Genomic DNA, 22,288 nt, shown 5'->3' with positions numbered 1-22,288 from the left:
GCTGTATTTTTCCTGTTGCAAGGGCAAAATGACAAGGGCGATGTTGGGAAATAAACCAAAGCATTGATGAAACCCCCTTAAAAGGTTCCTTGGGGACCACCCCTGCTCTTTGCTAACTCTGGGGATGTCTCTGCCTTAACATGCTGCATATGGGCTGGGGGCTCATGGATTTCCTGGGGCTGCATGCAAGACAAGATGTGCATGTGTGTGCATGCTGTTTAGGGAGTTTTTTTTTTTTTTCTTTTTTTCTTTTTTTTCTTTTTTAAGGGCTGTTCCCATGGCATATTGGAAGTTCCCAGGCTAGGGGTCAAATTGGAGCTACAGCTGCCAGCCTACACCACAGCCACAGCAAGTCGGGATCTGAGTCGTGTCTGCAACCTGCACCACAGCTCACAGCAACACCAGATCGATCCTTAACCCACTGAGTGAGGCCAGGGATTGAACCCACATTCTCATGGATTCTAATCATATTTGTTTCTGCTGCACTACGAAGGGAACTCCCTGTTTAGGGAGAATGTTCGTGGCTTCCGTGGGCTCCTCAAGCGGCCATGTGCCATAAATAAATAAATGAGTACTTAAATACTAAATCTTCGCCTAATAAAAATTTGAAATTTACCTGGTATGAAGGAAATTAACTTAAGCATCCAGAGCTCCATAGGAGGGTGACTGTTAGGCCCACCCCTCCCCCCACCCAAGTCACAGCAAAGGTGCAAGGGCTGTTAACAAGAATGCCCCAGGAAACTTTTTTTTTGGATTTCTGATCATTTTTTTAACACTTGAATATCCAGAAAGGACCTTCTGGCCTTTCTTCCCAAATCTGCTCCTCTCACAATGCCTCCCACCTCAGCTAAAACATTGCCTGGCCCTTCCCTTCACAGCCCCCATCTGATGCCTTCACACATGCGGGGGCTCTGTCCCCACCCCTGATGCTGCCACCCACCCAAGCCCCCACTGTTGCTCCCCTGGTTGCCTCCATAGCATCCACCCTGCCTCCATCCTCGTCCCCCTGTAGTTTCGTCTCAAAAAAGCAGCCAGAGTAATTCTCTTAAAATGCCACTTCTCTACCTAAAAGCTTTCTAACACCTCTCCATCTCAGTAAAATCTAGAATTCTCACATGGCCTATAGGCCTGTCACCCATCTGGCTCCATGCCCTCTGGGACCCTTCTCTACTGCTCTCCTCTCACCCACTCTGCTTTGGGCGCCCAGGCCCATCAATGTACCAAGTGACCTCAGGGACTTTGCACTTATGCTTCCCTACCTGAATCCTCTCCCCTCTGACCACCACTGCGAGTCTCACCCCCTCACCTCCTTCCGGCCTTCACCTGTATGTCCCCTCTTCTGTGTGGCCATCCTGCTTGCCAGCACTTCATCCCCGTCTGCAATCAGATGCTACGCCCCTGACACCTTCCCCCACTCTGACCTACGTTCTATTTCATGTATCCATCTTGCTTATTTTTCTCTGTTCTGCTAGATTGCAGGCTCTCCACCAGGGCAGGACTGCTTCTGTTTTGTTCACTGTGAATCCCCAGCACCTAGAATAGTTCCTGGTACACAGCAAACATTGAATACTTGTTGAATAGCTGAATACATCAACAAGCAAGGCTGTCACATGCATTTACATGTTTTGTTTCTAACTATACACATCTCCTCCTTTGCCCTCTGAAGGGGAGAGTGTGGCTGGCCAGGTGCCAAGTGGTCTGTCAGTCCTGCTTGCCCTCACAGTCCCATCTGGCTGTGCCACCTTCTTAAGTCCTTCCTCAACCATGACAGCATGGAAGGTGACAGCTCAGGGCCCAGCAAGAAGACAGGAAACTTGTCAGCTGGGATATAATATATAAATAAGAGACTCTGTATAGTTGACAACCTGTACTATTACGATACATATTCGAAGCCCGTCTCAATTATAGGTGCTGACTCATTTTCTTCTGACTTTAGAACTTTTCCATGTGACTTGCTCCTCATTTCTCGTTGAACCTGACCCTGGCAGTGGAAAGTGATGCCTGAGGGGGGCCTGTGAATAACCAGCCCAGCATGGCCTGTATGGTGCTTACATTATGCTGAATGCATAAGCTTCCTCTGTGTAGAGAGACCTTCTCCCACTTGGGGATTTTGTGTGGGGGCGGGAAGCGCTGACACAGAACAACGGGGTTGAATCATCCACATGGGATCACGCACAACCACGAAGGCCTGGCTTGGCCAGCTGCCTCCTAGAGGGCAGATTGCAAAAGTTGGCAGGGACCCCACCTAATTATCAAGGTAGCTGCATGGCTCTGAGCTGCTGTCCAAGGTACCCAGCAGCAGAGGGAGCTCTGCCAGTTCTCTGCACACAGGAGCTGGCTAATTTGATAACATATGGCCGAGAAAAGTGCGTCACTGGCTTCCTCTGCCCCCACAGCTGACTTCTACAAGCTGCTGTCTCCTTGTCTCCCACTGTGAGGCCCCGTGCATTCATCCTTGTGCAATAGAATCGTTAATCTTAAAGAAGACAGAGTATGTTAGAGATCGTAGGGTGAGGCAAGGAAAACTTACTTATTGTTAAGGGAGCAAATAACTTCCCTTGTTGGGAAATGAGTTAGCTACTTATTTCCAAATTGGCATGACCGGCCACCCTGTGGATGTATGTAACTAGCCGGGATCAGGAGGACCACAGAGCCACTTACTGGGTGTCGTAAGCGACAGGAGAGCTGGATGTCATGAGAAGCCAGGAAGAGGTCCCCCAATTCCATGCAACAGACAAGGGACTTTCTTGCTGGGGACTAAGCAAGTAAAAAACATTTTAAATTCTTAAAAAAAATCTTTCCCACTATTTTTACCGGTTTCTTAGCATTGCATGGCTTGTTAAGTGCCAATAAGCCAAATAACACACAAGTATTCTCCTTGTCCATACCACCCCAAACCCATGACAAAATTGATCATCCTGTCACTATATGATCTTTCTTAAGCCTCCGATGATGCTAAAAGGCTGAGGAAGTGGAGTGAGCAGAGTTATAGGTCTTGGTCCATCAGAGAGATGTCACCTGATGGTAAAAGGGTTAACATGGTCAAGGAAGTAGGAATCAACACCTCCCACCGGGATTTCTCCCCCAGAAACCCGAGGCAAATATCACTGGGGTTGACTACCAATGTCATTCCCTTGCATCTGTCGTGAGATCTAGTGTAGAGAGAGAGGGGGAATTAATCTGTGATTAAGGTAGGCACAGCACGTAGGACTCTAGACCCAAGGTTGTCTTGGGCAATTTTCCATAGTGAGGATCTGGAGGAAATAGCTCTTGTTTTCTCTTAAAAATTGCGTCCTTTACTCCCTCCTCACTGGCATTTAGTATTTTGAAGAACATTCTGCCTGAAGCATAAGAAGACGTGGCCTAAGCCCCAGTTCTCCTTGTGACCTGTAACCATGGAGCAGATCTTTCTGCAGAGAAGGGGGCTGTTTAATGATCCCATGAGATGTAATGACAAACCTTTACAAATGTAAAAGCTACATACAGTGAAGTAAGTACCTCTCGTAACCACTGCATGTGAAAAGTGTTTCTGGTAATCACAGCACTCCATGGGAAGGAATCAAGAATATGCCCTGAGTGACAGCCCATCCCAAAGATCCTGGGAGGAAGTCAAAATGCATACCCTGAGCTTGATTCATGAATATGCTCCTGACCACAAGTGCTCCACCACTAAGCTAAGGGCCGAAGTCACAGAGGAGAGGGGATGGGAGCCGGTGCTGTCTAGGCAAGTCCAGCAGCAGGCTCTTTGTTGGTACAAACAACGACCAGGATTCATTTTTAATAATTGAGTCATTTTTGCTTCCTTGAGCCATTGCTCTCGGAGAGATAATGACCTACCCTGGAAGGTATAGATCAAAGGATGAAAAATACAAAGAATAAGAGAAAAAAAGAAAGCTTTCAATCATTAAACACACTCGTGAGCCTGAAAACAGGGTATTCTTAACATTTTTAGTGGTGGATCAGGTAGGTGACCCTGTATGTTCTCAGAGGGGTGTGTTTCACCTGAATTGGTTGAGTCAAGGCGTTAGTGTATCATGAGGTTCAACAAAAGGATCTGGTCCATGGCAATCCCTGCTCCCCAACCATTGATTTCCTGGGAACACAGGCAAAGATACTGGTTTAGAAGAGGAAGTAAAATACTAGCTTCACCAAACCACAGATCACTCTCAGCAGCCTGCTTGGGAGATCTCCCGTCAGAGGGGACAATCAGTGAGGATGGATAAAGGGCAGAGATGGCTCCCAGGGCCACTGGATAGACCCACAGTCAGAGGGCAAACCTGGAGTGTCTGCCAGGGAAATACTTACCTTCTGGGGATGAGAACGGGGGATGAACCTACAGGGATCAAAGGCCAAGGGCAGCCCCAGAATAGAAGAACAGTCCAGACCAGTCCTCCTCTTGGGGAGGGGGCTAGGATTTCAGCTGTGAGAGGAAGAATCTCATAGGGGTCTGGCTAGGGCACTCAGCACAATGGGGGTGGGGTGGGCAGGGCTCAGGTATCTAGTCTCTGTAAATATATCTGTTTCTATGGTTTTCCAGTTGTCTTTTCCCTTCTAGGTTTGTTTATTTAAGAGTAAATTTGTATCTTGCACCTTGGAGACCCTACATATGTGATTTCTGTAGCCTTTCAGATTTGCTACTTCCATATGTTAGCTCATGTAATCTTCACAAGTCATTTAATTATAAATGATTAGAACCATTTTAAAAATGGAAAAAACAACAACAACCAACAAAAAACCACAAAACCCACCACTCACTCAGAGAAGTTAAGTAACTGATCTAAGGTGGCAAAGCGGTGAAGGATGGATTGTACTCAGGTCTGCCTTTTCTCAGCATTTTGTGCCATATCTACATCAGCAGGACTGTGATGTGGTTATCACCGGGGAGCCCTTGAGGGGTGCACATCATGATGGTGGAAGAGGGAGGAGGATGGAGGGGGGTGGCCGAGCTGTCTGTTCTGATGAGACTTCTTTCCAGCCCTCTCCTGCTTCCTGAAGTTATCCCACCTCTAACAGAGTCAAGAGTGGCCAGGAGACTCAACGGACAGCTGTTACATTTTTCGTATTTCATCATGTCATTGAGTAGCTAGAGAGCTTCTTGTTTTTAAAACAAAGGAGCACAAAACATTACTAATACATTTAAATTATCATTTAGATTTAACGTAGTTATCTCCAGTGCACAGGAAATGATCAGGGGAATCAGATAGAGGCTGCCCGTGCTGTTTTCCACAATCCACAGCTCAGCTTCTTCCAAGTGTGGGTGGTTGCTATGGGCAACAACTTAACCAAACTCAGGGAGGGTCCAGGGCGTTGAGTAGTACAGGCATTTAATAGATTTACCTTATTTGGGGAAAATAAGATAAAACAACCTAAGATTTTTTCCCCCAAGGGCTACTTCTCCCTCCCACTAATACTAGGAATTTCCTCTATGTAAGGTGATAATTGCTGGGTTCTTTTTTTTTTTTATAAGATGGCCTAGGCCGGAGGATGGGAAGGAAAATCATAACCTGTCTTCAGAACAGCTCAGCCAATCTCCATAGGAAAACAAATAAGTTGAGCATTTCTAGCTGTTGATCAAAACATCACCATCACTGTGAGTTAAAAGCACAAAACCAAAAAAATCCACTTCTTTTTACAATGACTTCTGGATTGTTTTTCCAGTGGAAGGTTGTTTATATTCAATGCCTGAGTGGCATAGTCTTAGAACTTCAGTCCTGAATGCAAGGAATTGAAAAGGCAGGCTTTATGAGTAGACCTTTTGATTTTGGTGGTTGAGAACATGTTTCACTTTATAGCATGGTTTTTGCTGCATTTTCATTTTCTTCAAATGATCAAGTGATTTAAGATCCTAAGCCTTCATGTTTATTAAAATGACTTTTAAACTCTTAGCTCATTCTTACACTCTTGCCCAAGATCTAAAATCCCCTAACCAAAGAGAAATAGCTCTTTTTTATGATAACTAACTAAGCCCTTTTTTTACTTCTATAGCTTTGTATAGAGATATTTTCCATCAAAGAGGGACGTGGTTACCTAAAATATTGTACACACATACAGTGGGATACTTTGCAGTTGTTAAAAGCTAAATACATGCAATTACATAAAATAACATTTAAGAAATAATTTTAGGAGTTCCCACTGTGGTACAGTGGGTTAGGAATCTAACTGCAGTGGCTCAGGTCGCTGTGGAGGTGAAGGGTTGATTCCCGGCCCAGCGAAGTGTATTAAAAAGGACCTGGTGTTGCTGCCGCTATGGCGTAGATCGTGGCTGTGGCTCAGATTCAGTCCCTGGCCCAGGAACTTCTATATGCTATGGGTGCAGCCATTTAAAAAAACAAAACAAAAAGAAATAATTTCCGGCGAAAAGAACAAATTGAGGAATAGCTCTTATAAAGACAGTATAGGTGTGTGTATGTGATGTAGGTATAGAACATTTCTGAAAGGATACACAGGAAATGGTTAAAATTCTATCTCTAAGGAGAAGTAAACAGGGATTAGAGAGGAGAGGAAGACTTTTACCTACTATTAAAACACTCCTGGGCGCTGTTGATATTTTTATGCGTGTTACTTTTATAATAAAAAAGGAAATCTTCCCGTTATTCCTAAAGAGAAAGGAGGGGTATGCCAGCATGGCATTTGTTGTGGTTTAGGGGGTCACCACAGCCAGTAAGAGAAAATAGCAATAAAAAGGGAAATGATGCTTCCTGGTTGATTTTTGATTTTTGGTGTCTTTATCTGTGTAACCATATCTCACCCTTTCTGGTATCACCTGATTTATGCAGCTTTCTTCAGCTCACTTACTTGATTTCAAACTCTCTGCCTCCAGTTTGTCTTTGGATTGTATGCAGAGGCAGCATAGCGTAGTAGTTAATGCGATGGGTTCCGGATTCAAATCTTGGCTGTGACATTTCCAGATCTGTTCCCTTTGAAAAGTCAATGAACTTCCCGTGCCCCAGTTTCCTCATTGTACAGTGCAGGAGTATAATAATTCCTGTCCTATAGGTCCATTAGAATTATTATATGTACTGGCACAAAGGGAGTCCTTCATGATTATTCTTTGAGATGATTTTTTTGGTTGAAAACAAAAAATCACCCATAATGCCTCCCCATAGAGAGGACAACTATTGAGATGTGAGAAAACATCCACCTAGGCGTCGCTACCCATGTAAATAGTACAGAACAGACTTTCATCTGAATGGGAGCAAAGCCCTTCTATAACTGATTTTTTCACTCCACACCATATAAGCCTTCTTTCTAAAGCAATGCTTAGAATTACTTCATTCTCCTTGTCTGTCACCAATGAGTCACTTTCATTAACTGGATTAAAATACAACTAATTCTCTGGATATTTAAGGATCTTTCTTATAAAATCTCCACTGTCTTTCCAAAGACACATTCCTTTTAAAAATACTACTTAAACATCAGTGAGCTTGATTTCTTTATATTCAGATACCTTTCCCCTCCCTATTCTATTACCTATGAGTAATTACTCAAATTCCATGTCAAATCCCTTCTCTTTTATGAAGCCATCCCTTACTATTTCTTATTAATTACTACTTCCTAATAATTTTCTATTTTCTGAACAAATCTAGCACTCTTATCTGAGGAAATGCAATTTGAAACTTACAAATGATTACACAAAATAGTTTTCATCATTCTTGGTGGCACTCGATCAAGTATTTGCAGTAGAGATGGAAACTTTATTTCTCCTGTCGCCTTCAGGGAATGTAGCAGCCGAAAACGTTGGTTTCTTTGGAAAGAATTCTTGGCTGAGTGTGAGGAAACCTGGGTCCTAAAACTTGCCCAGTAGTTTAAGCAAGTCATTGCTCTGGGCCTCCATCTCATTTGTAAGATAACAATGTTGGAATCATCTCTAAAGTGCCTTCCAGCTTGACTTCCAAGACTTTTCTTTCATCTTATCTGAGAATCAAGACTGCATGAAGATAAGGTGCAGGAAAATGTTTAAAAACTGGCTCTGGGAGGAAAAACATCTCTGATATGTAGGGTTTATTGATTTTCGTAGTGTAAATATTCCCATCATGGCCAATATCAAGCTACCACAGTGACAAAACCAAGTGTGGAGTTGGGAGGAGATGTGAACCATTGGCTCTCATTGGCCAGTTGGACCCAGACAACACAGCCACGTAGTTCCTTTTAATGAGGTAGTCTCAGGCTTGAAGAACACAGCCAGCCCTTCTAATCCTTAGCTTCTCTTATTCAAAAACTGACACACCCTCTCTTCACTGAGTGGAGGGAGCAAGGGAAACAACCAGGGAAAGTGTTCTAGCTTTGGCTTTTTAATCCCAGGCTCTCCAGACATGAGTTCTGGGACCAGCCTGACCTTCTCAGGGGCCTACACCCACAGCCCTTGAAATCTGGCCCAGATCTCTCTTGAAATCTGGCCCAGGGATGATGATACCCGAAGTGGTAGCAATTCTACATTGCCAGGTCCAGTTGGTAACCTGGATCTATGGGCTGGAGTGCTCAACTCTGCTTTTTCTGGGAAAGACAAGTGGTCCAAAGGACTAAAAGAAGTTGCTGAGCTGGAATTCAGGCATGATGTCCAGATGGTGAGGACAGTCTTACTGGGGGGGTGGGGGGAATGACCAGACTTCCACTAAGCAGTAGGAAGAAGAAAGCTGGAGTGGAAAGCAGAGCCTAGATCTACCTCATGAAGTTTATAACCACATGAAATCCTTGTTTTATCTGTAAGGTGATCTTCCGAGGCCGTTGGGAGGATCACATGAGATGTACTGAAAACCCTTGATAAACTGTTGCTGACAATTATTTAACTTGAAAAATAGGCTTAAAGGCAAATTAAAATATTATAAGTTATCAGGATGGATGATCAAATATATTTCCTCCTTGGCTCATTTGGATTCATAGATAAGTTTGAAAGGCGTGAAGCAGTTAATGCAATCCTTGAAGATAACTCTTTTCCAATTTTAAAAGGAATAGTTAATGCTGGTTTGTTAGAGCCGCTCCCCTCCTCCTCACAGAACTAGAAAGAACGGGATTCCCTAGATGAACTGAGGGAAGTATGCTAATGTGCAATGCAGATGACAGTATGAGGCATGGCTGCACGGATATTTTTAACATGCTAATGTGTACCTGCCAGACTGAGCTCCCAGCCTCCAGGTGGGCTGGCAGTGCTAAGCGGGGTTGAGAAGGAACAGGGAGCTTTCAGAGAACCACAGATTTGGAGGCAGAGGGAGGGCGAAGGGTCTGAACGGGCACAGACACAGTTAAAATGTGGCGGGCAGATGCTAGATGACAATTCAACTCAACAACAACAGGTGTAAGTTTCTCTGGGAAGCTACTGATCAAAGTACCCTCAGCACACTGGGATTGTGTCAAGGTGAGTTAGCATCTCCTCACATTGCTCAGCATTTCTTGGGGTTGTGCCAAGGACTTCCCAATCATGACTTCAGATAACATTTGTACCCTCTTTGATATGGGGGACAGAGGAAATAGGAAAGTGTGTGAAAAGGCTGTAACTACCTTGACAAAGGCTTCAACACAGTGCTTCTGGAGTTCTTAAGGAGAAGAAATAACAGTTAATAGGGAGAGGTTAAATTTAAGAGGAAGATGGAAAAGAATGAAGACTTTCTTCTACTCTTTTCCACCATTAGATTGTAAATTCTATTCTCCTAGGAGCCCCAACTACCATATATCCCAGTGCCTAGCACATAGTAGGTGGCCAATGATTATAATAATTGTGGTGATAGGTAACATGTCTGGGACACTTCCCACATGCTGGACGCTGTTGCAAGTGTTTCATCTACCCTACCTTTTTGAATCTTCACAGTTACTCTTGAGGTAGGGAATACTGAGATCCCTGTGTAACTGATGAAATTGTGACACAGAGTGGTGGAATGATTTTCCCACAGTGACACATCTAGAAGTGACAGAGTTCTGGTTTTGAACCCAGATAATCTCGTTTCAGAGCCTGCACCCTTGAGCACCTTGCTATCATTAAGTCTTTTTTGAATGAACACATGAAAAGGTGATGGCATTCCTGGGACACAGGGTGGGAAACAGCCTAAACAAAGGCTTTGAGGTACCATTCCTGCTGTTTGCCAGGTATGCCCAGCTCTCCCTTTCTGGGCACAGGTAATATTGCACTTCTCTGCCTCTTTGCAATTAGTGTGGTCATGTAGGTGGCTTTAACAATGAAATGTGATCAAAGTGATGCGTATCACTTCCAGGAAACTGTGCCAAATCACTACGTTCCATGTCTCTGATTCTTTGACCGTAGAAACACCTACTGACATACACCTTCTGTCTTTCTGGCTACCTGAGCGAATGCAGTGAACACAGCCTCCTGCCAGCTCATGATGGATACAAGAAATAGTGTCTAAGAAATAAACTTGTGAGTAAGAAATAATCTCAGATGTTTGGGATTTGTTTATTAACTGACCTTAACCTGGCTGATCCTAGCTTGTACATAAATTGGTCCTAGAAATAGGGTACTCATGTAACAACAACAAGAAAGTAACCTAAAATATGTGGCTATAGTTACAGGATTTGGTAGCAGGAAGCAAGGTCATTATCAGAGGCTGGAAATACACTGATTCATGTTCTGCAGTGATGAATAATTTGGTAAACTGTTGTGTACAACAACTTGGAAGGTAGGTGACATAACAAATGAGCCTGTAGCTCTAGGGGAAATAGTTGCAAAACATAATGTTAATAGAATGTATCAGCTGCTCTTGGCAACCTTCAGGAAGGTGTTCTGTGGTTTGAAATAAACTTAGAAAAAACTCGTTATAATACAAGTAGTAATGAAAGGGAATTAGAAGAGTCTAGACATTTGTGGACTTGTGAGATTGGAAGAAGCAACTGCTTTCAACCCACTTTGTGAAAGGTAAACCTGAGGAAGCCTTTGAGGGAAGAAGACATGAAGAAAATTACCCCCTGTGGCAATGTTCAAATCAAGGACTTGGCCTCCTCACCCCATTGTTCACGCTTCTGAATGGAGTCAGATGACTTAGAATGGAGACACAATTACGTAAACCTTTTTGATTAGACAACATGATCAGAGGCGAGTGGCTAATAGGTTAATAAGCTGAGAGGATCTGAGATAGAGAGAGGCATGAAGGTAGGAAGAAAAAAAATAAAGCAAACATGGCCATTGAATCTACAAGGATTCTGTGATGTGATGGTTGTTACCTAGAATTCACTGAAACCAATAGGTGAGAAGGTGACTACAGTTTTGGGAGAACTGTAGTACTGCTCAAAGAACCACAAGCCTAGATTAAAAGACACAGGAATGAGAGAAGTCCTAAATGCCTCTTGGCACAGGAAGGATATTGTCAAGGAGGATAATAGAAATGGAAGAATACTCCCAGGGAACTGGGAGATATGGAAAATAAGGACAAAGGAAGTTACTCCAGGGAGCAGAATTGTAGCCTAATGGAGAAACATGCGCTCCCCCAGGGCAGAGAGCATTTTCCCAGTGCTATTTCAGAATTGCTGTGGACCAATGACTACTGTTATCTCCTGTCTTCTTTTTGAGTGGGAGTGTTCATTGTGGATGGTTTGTCTTTGTCCTGTCATATGTTGGGTGTATGGGAGGCAAATCATTTGTCTTTTGGAGTCTGCATGTCTCTAGATGCAGAGGAGCTGTATCTGGACCAGATGTAGATTATAGTGAATCACCCCTTGTTATATAGACTCTCACATATCACCCACAAACCATAAATTTTGAGGTTGATGGGGGCTCTGATAGGACCAGCACAGGGCTTTTGGATTTTTCCCCTTGATGGTGGTGGTGGGGGCATGGATATATTTGGTTTGTGAGAGAGAAAGTGAGCCAAAGATTTCATGGCCAGACACATAGACTTTGATAGTGCTGTTGGCCAAATATCATTTAATGCATCCATGCCCTGGGCAGATGGTAAGATTGCTTTCATTGACCTCTTTGAAGATAGACATTGCCATGCCCCTAGCTTTTGCCTATAAACATGAGAGGAAGCATTAAGAACTGTGCTTTTGCCCTGATTTGGTGATTCTGGGAGCCATTGTTGATGTAGTGTATCCACAACTTGGTCCTGGGTAACCATGGTGAGCAGATTTCCCTACTGACCTAAGATGGATGTATAACATGCACAGGAAGTGAAGTTTTGTTGTTAGAAACCTCTCTCATTTACAGATTGTTTTTTCACTCCCAGTATAACCTAGCCTTATCCTGACTAGCACAGGCCTGAAGCCAGCAACTTAGATCCTAAGAACAATTAGAAGCCCAATTTGATGGAAGCATAGAATCCTTGTAAGGGGAGAGACAGGAGGAAGGTCTTAAAGGAGAGAGGAACTCTGCCTGCTGTTGGAAACCACGTTCATAGATACAGTGGGATTCAAAGATGCTTTCCTGGTGACCTGGTAGCAGGTCTCTAGAAAGATGTGCTGCAGAGAGAGACTGGGGCAGCTAGACAAACTGGTACACTGAGGTCATTCAAGTGAGAGGAAGGCAACCCTAAAGCTTGAAGAGATGAGGGGTGAGCCATAATGGTTCAAGACTGAATTTAGGAACATGGTAATTTGCATGATAGAAATGGGAGGGTCAGGAAGAGAAGAGATGTACTTAGGAATCAGTGAACTATGTGAGTGCCTTGAAATCCCATCTTCCAGCATGCTTATCTTAAAAATACAGGATCAGTGTACATCTGAGAATATGGTGCTGGTCGCACGTGGATGTCTTAGCCTCCACAGGCTGGAGAAATCTGATACATATATTTGGTCTGTTCCACCCAAGTCTTTAGGTAGAGTTATCCATGTACTCAGAGAAATGGGGTTCAGATGGTTTTAAAAGATACCTGGAAAAGCTCCTCTCAAAATCCCCCAATTAATTTATCCAATATTTAGGAGCTTTGCAGTTAGAAGTCCTCCCTGCGGTTAACCTCAGTTCCTCGGGCTGCAGTTTTGATTTCTTTTCTTTCTGGTCTATACATAGGCATATTGATGATTTTGTTATTCACATGCATCCTCTGTAAAGGTACATGGACTTGGGACTTAACACCCAGCCTTCTTCCAAAAAAGAAGTGAATGAGGGGGTCTCCTTAATGATATAAGATGCCAGCAAAGCTGATAACTTGAACTCTCCTGACAAAATGGTAAACTGTAAAAAAAATTAAAAAGATTAAAACAACAAGCCAAAACAAAACAAAAAAAACCCTTCTGCATGCCAGGTAAAGTGGATTTTTCTGACCTGAAACAAATTCTGAACAAAATGATTACCTTTAGTACCACCCACCTCTACATTTTAAGTTCCTTTCATCTTTATTGTGCCTGCCTTTGCCATTTTGAGATTCTAGAGTCTATCCATTCATATACCTCTCTATATATTTATTCCTATTTAACCCTGGATTTAGATTTTAGTAAAGCATTTAAAAAATGTATTGAAAGCAAGGTGCAAATGACTCACACAGTACTTTGATGATAGAAGTGCTGAATAAATGCTTGTTACATGAATGAATGAGGGAGTGACGGGTATGCAAATATAATTTCTGACTGTAATTAGCATGTTCTTTTATATCTGGTTGTCTGCCCTCTGAAAAGGGAACACAGCTTGAAATTGAGGGTATGGTGGCTAGCAGAGGAACCATGGAAAGGAATCTTAAGGCTCTTGGCAAACAGAAGCCTTCCTGGCAGGGCAGTGAGAAGTATAACCAAAAAGGAGTGAGGAGTCTTTGTTTCCAAAACCCTCTTCCGGGGTCTTCTGCTGCCCACATCTGTCCACTTTCTCTTTAGGGCCTTGTAAACACAGCCACACCTGGCTGGTTCATATAAGGGAGGCTCAGCTTACATCCTGCACAGCCCAGAACACACACGGGTCCTGGATTTGCCATTATTCTTGTCCCGATAAGGCTGAACCCAGGCTCCTAAGAGGCCATCCCTTCTCCCTGTGACCATCCTCAGCTGATGCCTACTTATCTGGTAATCTTCTCAATCCTTTGGTCATGTGGTCCTTCCTTTCTTCACCCCAGGCCAAGCCTGAGTCAGGATGTTCTCAAGGTCCTTCAGCTGCATGTCTGCCTGCTTGCCCTTACTGCCCGGCAGCCTCCGACACCCCCTCAAATCTGCGCTGCATTCTCCCAATCTGCTTTGAACGGCTCCTTTTCCTGAGACTCAGCTGGTATCCTTTTTGCCTCCATTTTGAACCCTCTTATGCACTTCTCTAGAGCTTTTGGGAGACTATTATTCCACCCTGCTTTTTGTTCTTTCTGCTTTCAACCCCTGGCAACCATGTCTCAGCTCTGGCAGTTGAGCTGTAACCTTGGGCAAGTTATTTGATCACTGTAAGACAGAGATTCCTCATTTGTAAAGCAGGGACAGTCTCAGGTGTAGAGAAACAAACAAAAGAAATGCAAGCCCTGAGCACTCGGCCAGGCACTGAGAACCTCATTAAAACAGAACACTTTCTCCTGTTTTGTACACTTTCCATTCCTTCTCCCTAAAGGCAACTGAATGTCCTTTCATTCTTCCACCTCCCTCCAAGACCCACAGGTAGTTCGTTCCTCTCTGAGGACCTGAGGACCATAGGGAAAGTGCCATCTGTGCTGGCTCCCTTCCAAAACAGCCTTTTCCAGAGAGCAGTTACCTGGCAAGAAAGACCAGGACCGGTGCAGACTATGATATTCACATGCACATCTCACTTGAAGGAAGGTATCACACCCCAAAGAGGGACCTATTTTTTTTTTTTTTTTTTAAGATGAGCGTGGTGATGGGGGCTGAATATAATAAGCAATTTTTTGTTCCAGTTTTGCTTGTTTATTATCTTTTAACTGGGCTTTTTTTTGAGTAGCGGGTTGAAGGGTATTTGGATAATTCATCTATGAGTAAGTGAATGAGTTTTCCTCTTTTCAATTTTCCCCATTTCTTCTGCTTTTTAAAAATTTTTGTCGGGGAGTTGGAAGGATAGAGGGTAATAGAAGACAGTGCAATGATCAGGGAAAGGTGGGAACTGATTCTGAGTTGGTCACTGAGGACGTAAATTCACAATTTTGCATGCAGGGTTAGGCTCTTGTGTTCAGCCTCCCTTTGGAGGGAGCAGCTGGTGCTCTGTTACACTTCCTGAGGATCAGGTAGGAGAGGGATGCCGGAGCATTTGGGGAAAACAGACTTGGGGCAGAAGGGGAATGGTGTATGTGGCTATGTTCTTCCTGTGGTTCCCATCCTTAGGAGGAAAGATCACCATGCTCCCACTGTTGCCCCCTCCTTTTTCTGGGAAGAGAAGGAACATGAGGAGCTGTGGGTGGGCGGGAGGGGCATGTGGAATGTGAAGAAACAGCAGAGGACACAGTGTATCAAGGGAGGAAAAAGGGAGCAGGAACTTCTACTAAGATAACCAGAAAAAGGGACTCCAACAAGAGGCTATAGTTTGGGCTTCCCAGTGAAGAACTGACTTATTTTAAATCTCCAGAATTAAAGCCGAGGGAGGACATCCCATCTATCTCTTCTCAAATTCTTTTGTTTGCCAATACTACTTTCTTTTGTCTTGGAGCATGAACTGCCAGTGCTTTGTGCTTCATGCTTATATTTATGTGCTTTGATGCTGAAAATTTGCTCAGAAACCATGTAGAAGAGAATAGCACCTTGTGGCATGGCCAGTCCAGGAGAAGTGGGGTTAAAGCTCTGTGTTGAGAAGGGTTCCGGGGCTGAGTCTATACTCTAAACAAAGGGTGCTGGGATCCATTAATGCTGGCATTGGCTAATGCTGTCTGCCATTAGCCTGGGGTGGGTTTGAAAGGAAACCCTCTAAAAGGTGCCATCTAAGCCAAGGGCCCAAGACCCTCATTTAACTTGGGAGGGGGTTGCTGGAGCCCAGAAACGTCAAACCAGTTGCCAAAAGCCACAGAGCTATTTATTATTGCATCAGTTTATTTTTTAAAAGGTCTCAGGATCAGAAAAAGAATGATGATTTAGAGGATTAACCATCCTGATAACAAACAACAAAAAAGCCCTATCTGCCTTTGAGGCATTTAGGATTAAAAATAAATCTTCCTGAAGCCTTTTGTTGGATATTTTATCACATTTCTGGGAGCTCTGACTGGTCCTCTTTAGAGCCAAATATGCAGACAAGCCTGGGGCCCTTCTCACCGATTTCAGAGGACTTTCAAAATCCATAATATTAGACACTTACTATTTCTTCAAGAGCAAGAATGTTCTTGGATAAAGGGATAAAGAACTATGAAGAGATTTTTTTTAAGTGTTATTTGCCTAGGGTTTTTGGACATTTATTTGAATTTAACTTCAGAATCTTTTTTTAAATGCCAGCTCACTCAACGTGATTTTTTTTTTTTTAAAGTTCTTTTTTACAGTCTATTGAGTAGAAGTCCAAGATGGGATTTGGACATGGCTTTAACTAATCATGGTAGCCGACAGTAGTCTCCTTTCAGGAATAAATAGCAAATCCAAGTAAAAGACTTAAATCCTTCATCAGAGCCAGGCCATAATGACCCACTTTGAGGGAAAACGGGCCCCCAGACCTCTCTCCTCCTTGCCTGAGAATTTAAACATGCAGATGTTCTCTTGGAAAATACGAATATTCCTGGGTGTAATGGCATTTCAAGTTCATTGTTAGTCACTAATGAGGACAGAAGGAGAAACAAGTGGTGAGGGGAAGGGATTTGTCACTAACTGTGGAAGAAGAGGAGAGGGTGAGAGAGAACCTATTTCCTATGTAACAGCTATAGGAGTTTTGCAGCCCAAAGACGGAGCCCATTGTCTCAAGACCCTTCCTGACTCCGGAAGGTTCCACCGACCTTAAGCCTTAACTATCTGAAGACACAGTCACTGACATTAAGTAGCTGATGAAAACCAGACTGATAAATAAGCCCGCAAGATGCCTTTAGAAAATAGCAAAGGGAAAAGAAAAAAAGAAAAACAATGTAAGAACGTGTAGGAGTGCCTTCCCTCCGACATTTCTGAGAGAAGATGGGAGTTGAAAACCTCAAACAAAATGTTTGCCCCATCTCTCTTGGCTAATTTTAGTTATCTCGGTTCATGGCTATGATTCATCCCTAAAGCTGTGAATTGCTGAGGAGGGAGGAGGAAAAAAAATTGACTTAAATGTCAAATAAGTAGGAACAAAAATATAGTTTTCTTTTTTGGGGAATTAGAATTCCAGGATATGGGGAATCTTTTTTTTTTTCTCCTGAGGGGTGGAATACTTCAAACTTCTAGAAAAATAATGATCTCCAATCCAAACACTGTCAAGAAAGAAAAGAATTGATTATGCTATGTCATGTCTGAATTTTTGCCTTCATGGTACATTTTCCTTTTCTCTTTGTGTACCTCCTTAAATCGTATTAAACTAGAAATGACCAAGAATCATATGTAGTTGAGTATGGTGGCAGTTTAATATGTAGACTCTAAGGAAAATTGGAGCTCTTAGAACAGATGAGGGAGACATGAATGGAGACAAATAGAACTATGAGAAATAAGGCTGGGATGGATGGTAGCACAGAGACAAAAGGCAGGTTTCGATGAGGTAAGGTGTGGTCTTGCCTATTAAAGAAGAACAGGTGACACAGATGGTTTGGTGAAACTCGTCCTTAGAAAAGAAAAACATTTTTCAGTTTAGTAGGTGTCCTCTAGTAAAACGGTTACCATTTTGCATGTCCATAAGTTTGGAGGAAAAAAATAGCAGTTACTACTCTTCTACTCAGCTCAAGGATTGATTTCACTACCTGAGGACCTGATCCTCTCCACCAGTAGTTTAGCCACTGTCCATGTGTTTGCCTCTCTTTGCTCTCCAGAATGCTGAGCAGGAAAAAATATAAATTATGGTTGTAAAAATAGGCTCCAGGACGTTAAAGGAAGATAATGCCACGTGGAAGCCAAATGAAAAAAGGGAGTTCCTCCTTTCTACACTGTTGGTGGGAATGTACGCTAGCACAACCACTATGGAAAAGAACTAAAAATGGAACTGCCACAGAATTCAGCAGTCCCACTCCTGGGCATACAACCTGGAAAAAACCATAATTCGAAAAGATACTTTACCCCAGTGTTCAGTGCAGCACTATTTACAATAGCTAAGACATGTAAGTAACCTAAATATCCATCAACAGAGGGACAGATAAAGAAGATGGGGTACATATACACAGCGGAATATTACTCAACCATAAAAAACAATGAAATAATACTATTTGCAGCAACATGGATGGAACTAGAGATTATCATACTGAGTGAAGTAAGTCAGGCAGAGAAAGACAAGCATCATATGGTATCACTTATATGTAGAATCTTAAAAAAATGATACAAATGAACTTATTTACAAAACAGAAACAGACTCAGACATAGAAAACAAACTTATGCTTACCAGAGGGGATGAGGGGCATGGATTGGGGGGTTGAGATTGGCATATGCACACTGTGTTAATAGAATGGATGGTCAATGTGGATCGGCTGTATAGCACAGGGAACGCTACTCAGTATTCTGCAATAACCTATATGGGAAAAGAATCTGAAAAAGAATGGCTATGTGTATATGCAAAACAAAAAGAGCAAAGAAAGTGTTCCAGTGACTTCAGAGCGGGTGCCCTGCAGCCCTGAAGATAATGAGGAGATGGGTCCATGATGCAACTGGGAACATTGATTTCTGTATCTCCCCTGTCCTCAGCCCCTTCATAGCACTCTCCACACCCTCCTATGGCTATGATCCTTTCTGTTCCCCTCATACTTGGTAGGACTCGAACAGCTGGAGTCATTGGATCTCATCACCTAAGACCCAAAGTGTCATTCTGCTGACAGGACAAATGCATCCCAATAGATAGATGAATGGGATACAGAGAGATTCTGGAAGTTGCAGAATCCCACTGCTTGGTTTGCATTTGAGGAGACTGAGATCTTGAAGGTCCAGGTGACTTTCTTGCCTAAAGCATTCCCTTCTTTGCATCTTCTGGAAGATGTCAACATAGTCACTGAGGCTGTGACTACCTATCATTGACTCTAACAGAGATTTTAAAGTTCATCGAAGATATTTGCCAGAAGGCTCCTTGGCCATGCACCTTGGCCCATTGCTGTTATAAATTTATTTCTTTTCAGATTAGGTGTATTTAATTTTCTGAGCCTCTGTGAGATGGGTCAAAGTCCAATGAAGACCTGTTTCTATTTTTCATTTCTCTGATCAACTTTTACCTTGTGTGGCAGTGGTAGGTGTTAAATTGTGTTCCCCACACAGATACGTCAAAGTCCTTAATTTCCAGGACCTAAGAACATGACCCTACTAGAAATGGGATCTTTGTAGATTGAATCAAGTTAAAACGAGGTCATTAGGGAAGGTCCTGATCCACTGTGATGTCATAAGATGACAAACATGCAAAGGCATGAAAGGAAAAGGTTATGTGACCACAGAGGTGGAGATCAAAGTGCTGTGGCCACAAGCCAAGGAATGCCAAGGGCAGTGGTCCCTGACGGGAAGCTAGGAAGAGGCAAGGACAGATCACTCTTGCAGGGCTTTAGAAGGGGTGTGGCCCTCACAACACCTTGATTTCAGACTTCCAGCTCCAGAACTGTGAGATAATACATTTGTACTATTTCAAGGGCATGGCACTCAGTTACTGTAGCACTAGACAACCATCGATTGCAGTAATAAAGGCAAAGAGGAAGGGCAACTGGAAACCCAAGGGAAGAAAGAACTGGCTTTCTTGCGTTGGTTTACTCATGTCATTGGTATTCAGTTTTCATTGAAGTAATCTAGAGTGTTTCCACATGCTCCTTTGAAAAAAAATTCAGGAGGTGACCCTCCCTGTCACGTGGAAAATATAATGCAGCTTGCTATTTGAATAAATTTCCATCATAGAATAATCAGCTGTTTTTTAGTATCCTAGGTTAATCTAGTTTGTTCTCTTTAATCTGATGGATTTGGTCTTTTTTCTAATTTACTTATTTTGTCTTTTAAGGTTTTATTTTGTGGTGTAATATAAATGCATGCATAATAATGTATATTTCCTCAAAATACAGAATCAAAGACATTTAGAATACTAATTACCCATAATATATTTGTTAGTCCAAAGGGTGATCCACACGATGATCTGTTGCAAAGTTTTGATTTGCTCTCCATAAAGAATGTTAAAAATTAAGTCAGCCCTTACGGTAATCAGTTTCAGTAGTTTCTTTTGTGATGCTGTTCTCTGTTTACAAACAGCACAGATGGAAATAAGGACTACTTAGAATCACATTTTTCAAAACAAAAAAAAACACTTTTAAAGTCTTACAAATTATATGTATCAGGTGTTCAAATTTAGGAGTTCCCGTCGTGGTGCAGCAGAAACAAATCTGACCAGGAACCATGTGGTTGTGGGTTTAATCTCTGGCCTTGCTCAGTGGATTAAGGATCTGTTGTTGCTGTGAGCTGTGGTGTAGGTTGCAGACACAGCTTGGATCCTGCGTTGCTGTGGCTCTGGCTGGCAGCTGTAGCTCTGATTTGACCCCTAGCTTGGGAACCTCCATGTGCTGTGGGTGCGGCCCTAAAAAGCGGGAAAAAAAAAAAGTTCAAATTTAAAAACATCTATCAGGAAAACTTTCACGTATCACCCACTTTTTAAGCCTAGTCGCATTCTATAAGCTTTTCCAAGATAATCTATTCTACTTATTACTCAATCTTCTAAAAATCTCAAGAGTTTTTAAAGGAATCATGCCCTGAAAATTTAGGGGTGAAACAAATGTCTAAGAGTGGCGGTACACAGATGTTCTCATTGATCAGCAATCTTGATTCTTTTTAGAAGCCATTCTGGATTGTCTCAAGTGCTTCTTGGAGGTTGGGGGTTCTGTTTATGCTCTGTGCAAGGTACACCTGGATGCCCATGTCTTTGAAGGCACTGGGATATATGAGTCAGACAATAATCCATTCAATACATTACACTATTCCATCTGTAGGATGTTTTCTGCCCTACTTACTCTGGGAGTCACAGGACCTGATCTTAGGAGCCGGGCTCCTGGAAGCAGCATGTTGGAAACACTTACTTGAGTGTGGTGAGTTCCGTAAGGGATGGCTGAGTAGCCTTGAGATAGCTTTCTCTTCGTGCAGCCACTTTGGGAGAAGGCTTAGGACTTGTGTCCGAATCACCGCTGTCTTCATCCCCCATGGCCTTGATGTAGCTGCCACTCCGCATTCTTCGGCAAGGAATCTCATCATCTTTCCCTCGAGGGGTGTACCCCGTCCATTCATCCTGAGGGACCTAGGCAGATAGGAAACAGAGAGTTGCTTTATAAAGGTCTACATTCTTCTTTTCTTTCCTGTCTCTGAATATGGACAATCCAGGTAATTACCTAAAACTGTAGACATTAACTTTTCAATAAGAGTGTTTCACTATAATTGGTTTGAAAATATTTTGAATACGTGCAAATCTATGTCTCAATCTTTGAAACAACTGGTGTGCTGGGAAAAATGAGAACTATCAGCTCTGATTCATTTATACTTCTTGATTTTCTCACACTAGAAATAATTGCCAGGCATATGAATGCCATTGGAGAGAGGTTTTGTTTGAGCTTTTCAATGATTTGTTTTCACTTGTTATTTAAAAATTCAAGACTGTTTCTGTTCTGTGGACACCTTCCCTGCACCTTCCATCTCCAGCATCTTGTATCCAATCTTGCTGCCTCCTAAACCAGTGGTCTGTACTAGATGCATTCACTTCCCAATCACCTATTCTTTCTGAACCTCCCCCTTAATTTGGATTCAGCTTTCATTGCTTAAAACACCCTTTGAAGGTTTCCAATGATCTCCTCCTGAAAGCTGGTGCCATTTTATTAATTTTAATTTTTTTTTTTTGGCTTATACACAGAGAGAGAGACAGACCAACACAACACCTCTTAAGAGCATTTTCCCTTTTGGCTCTCTAGTTACTCTACTTACCTGTTACAGCATCTGCTTATCTGAATTGTCTTTTCCTCATGCTTTGCTGGATCCAGCTCCAAGTCCCTAATTGTGGCTACCACACAGTGTAATGTTCTCCAGTACCTTGCTAATTTTTCCTTCTACCGTCATTTCCTTTGAGTTCAGCAGGGCACCACATTATGCCATAGAGGGCTTCTTTCTGACCTTATTTTCAGTTCTTAGTTTTCTCAGTTCAACATGAACTCAACCTAGGATCTCATTCCTTCTCCATTTGGTAAAAGGAATGCGCAATAATGACCCCTCTTTTTACCCATTAAAAAATAATGAACAGCCTATGTACCACGCACAGAACACTGCACGGGCCTTAATTAAAAGAAACCAGAAAATGAGGAGGCTGCTTCTTGCCCTCAGCATGCTTGTAACAGAGATGCGAAGGCAAAGCATAAATAAATTT

General features: G+C 42.7%; 2 protein-coding genes across 39 annotated transcripts in view; one reads left to right on the top strand and one right to left on the bottom strand.

Annotated features, from left to right (window-relative positions):
- DLGAP1 (DLG associated protein 1) overlaps nt 1–22,288 on the bottom strand; it is a 1,399,633-nt gene that overhangs the window by 236,138 nt on the left and 1,141,207 nt on the right. For all 38 annotated transcript variants that reach the window (XR_014807681.1, XR_014807682.1, XR_014807680.1 and 35 more), the window contains one exon: nt 20,961–21,175. Coding sequence is in view for 33 of the 38 variants with exons in the window: in XM_084964262.1 (XP_084820388.1) it covers nt 20,961–21,175 (215 nt within the window). In the remaining 5 variants the exon portion in view is untranslated. The remainder of the gene's footprint in view (nt 1–20,960; nt 21,176–22,288) is intronic.
- Nucleotides 1–22,288, top strand: part of LOC146402737 (uncharacterized) — a 409,060-nt gene that overhangs the window by 170,184 nt on the left and 216,588 nt on the right. The window lies entirely within an intron of this gene.

This window comes from Sus scrofa, chromosome 6, assembly GCF_054392235.1.
Source record: "Sus scrofa isolate SSC_HxYL_T2T_F1_AM1 chromosome 6, Sscrofa_HxYL_maternal_Yorkshire_Landrace_v2.0, whole genome shotgun sequence".
Lineage (NCBI taxonomy): Eukaryota > Metazoa > Chordata > Mammalia > Artiodactyla > Suidae > Sus > Sus scrofa.
This window is presented reverse-complemented; position numbering and strand designations above follow the sequence as displayed.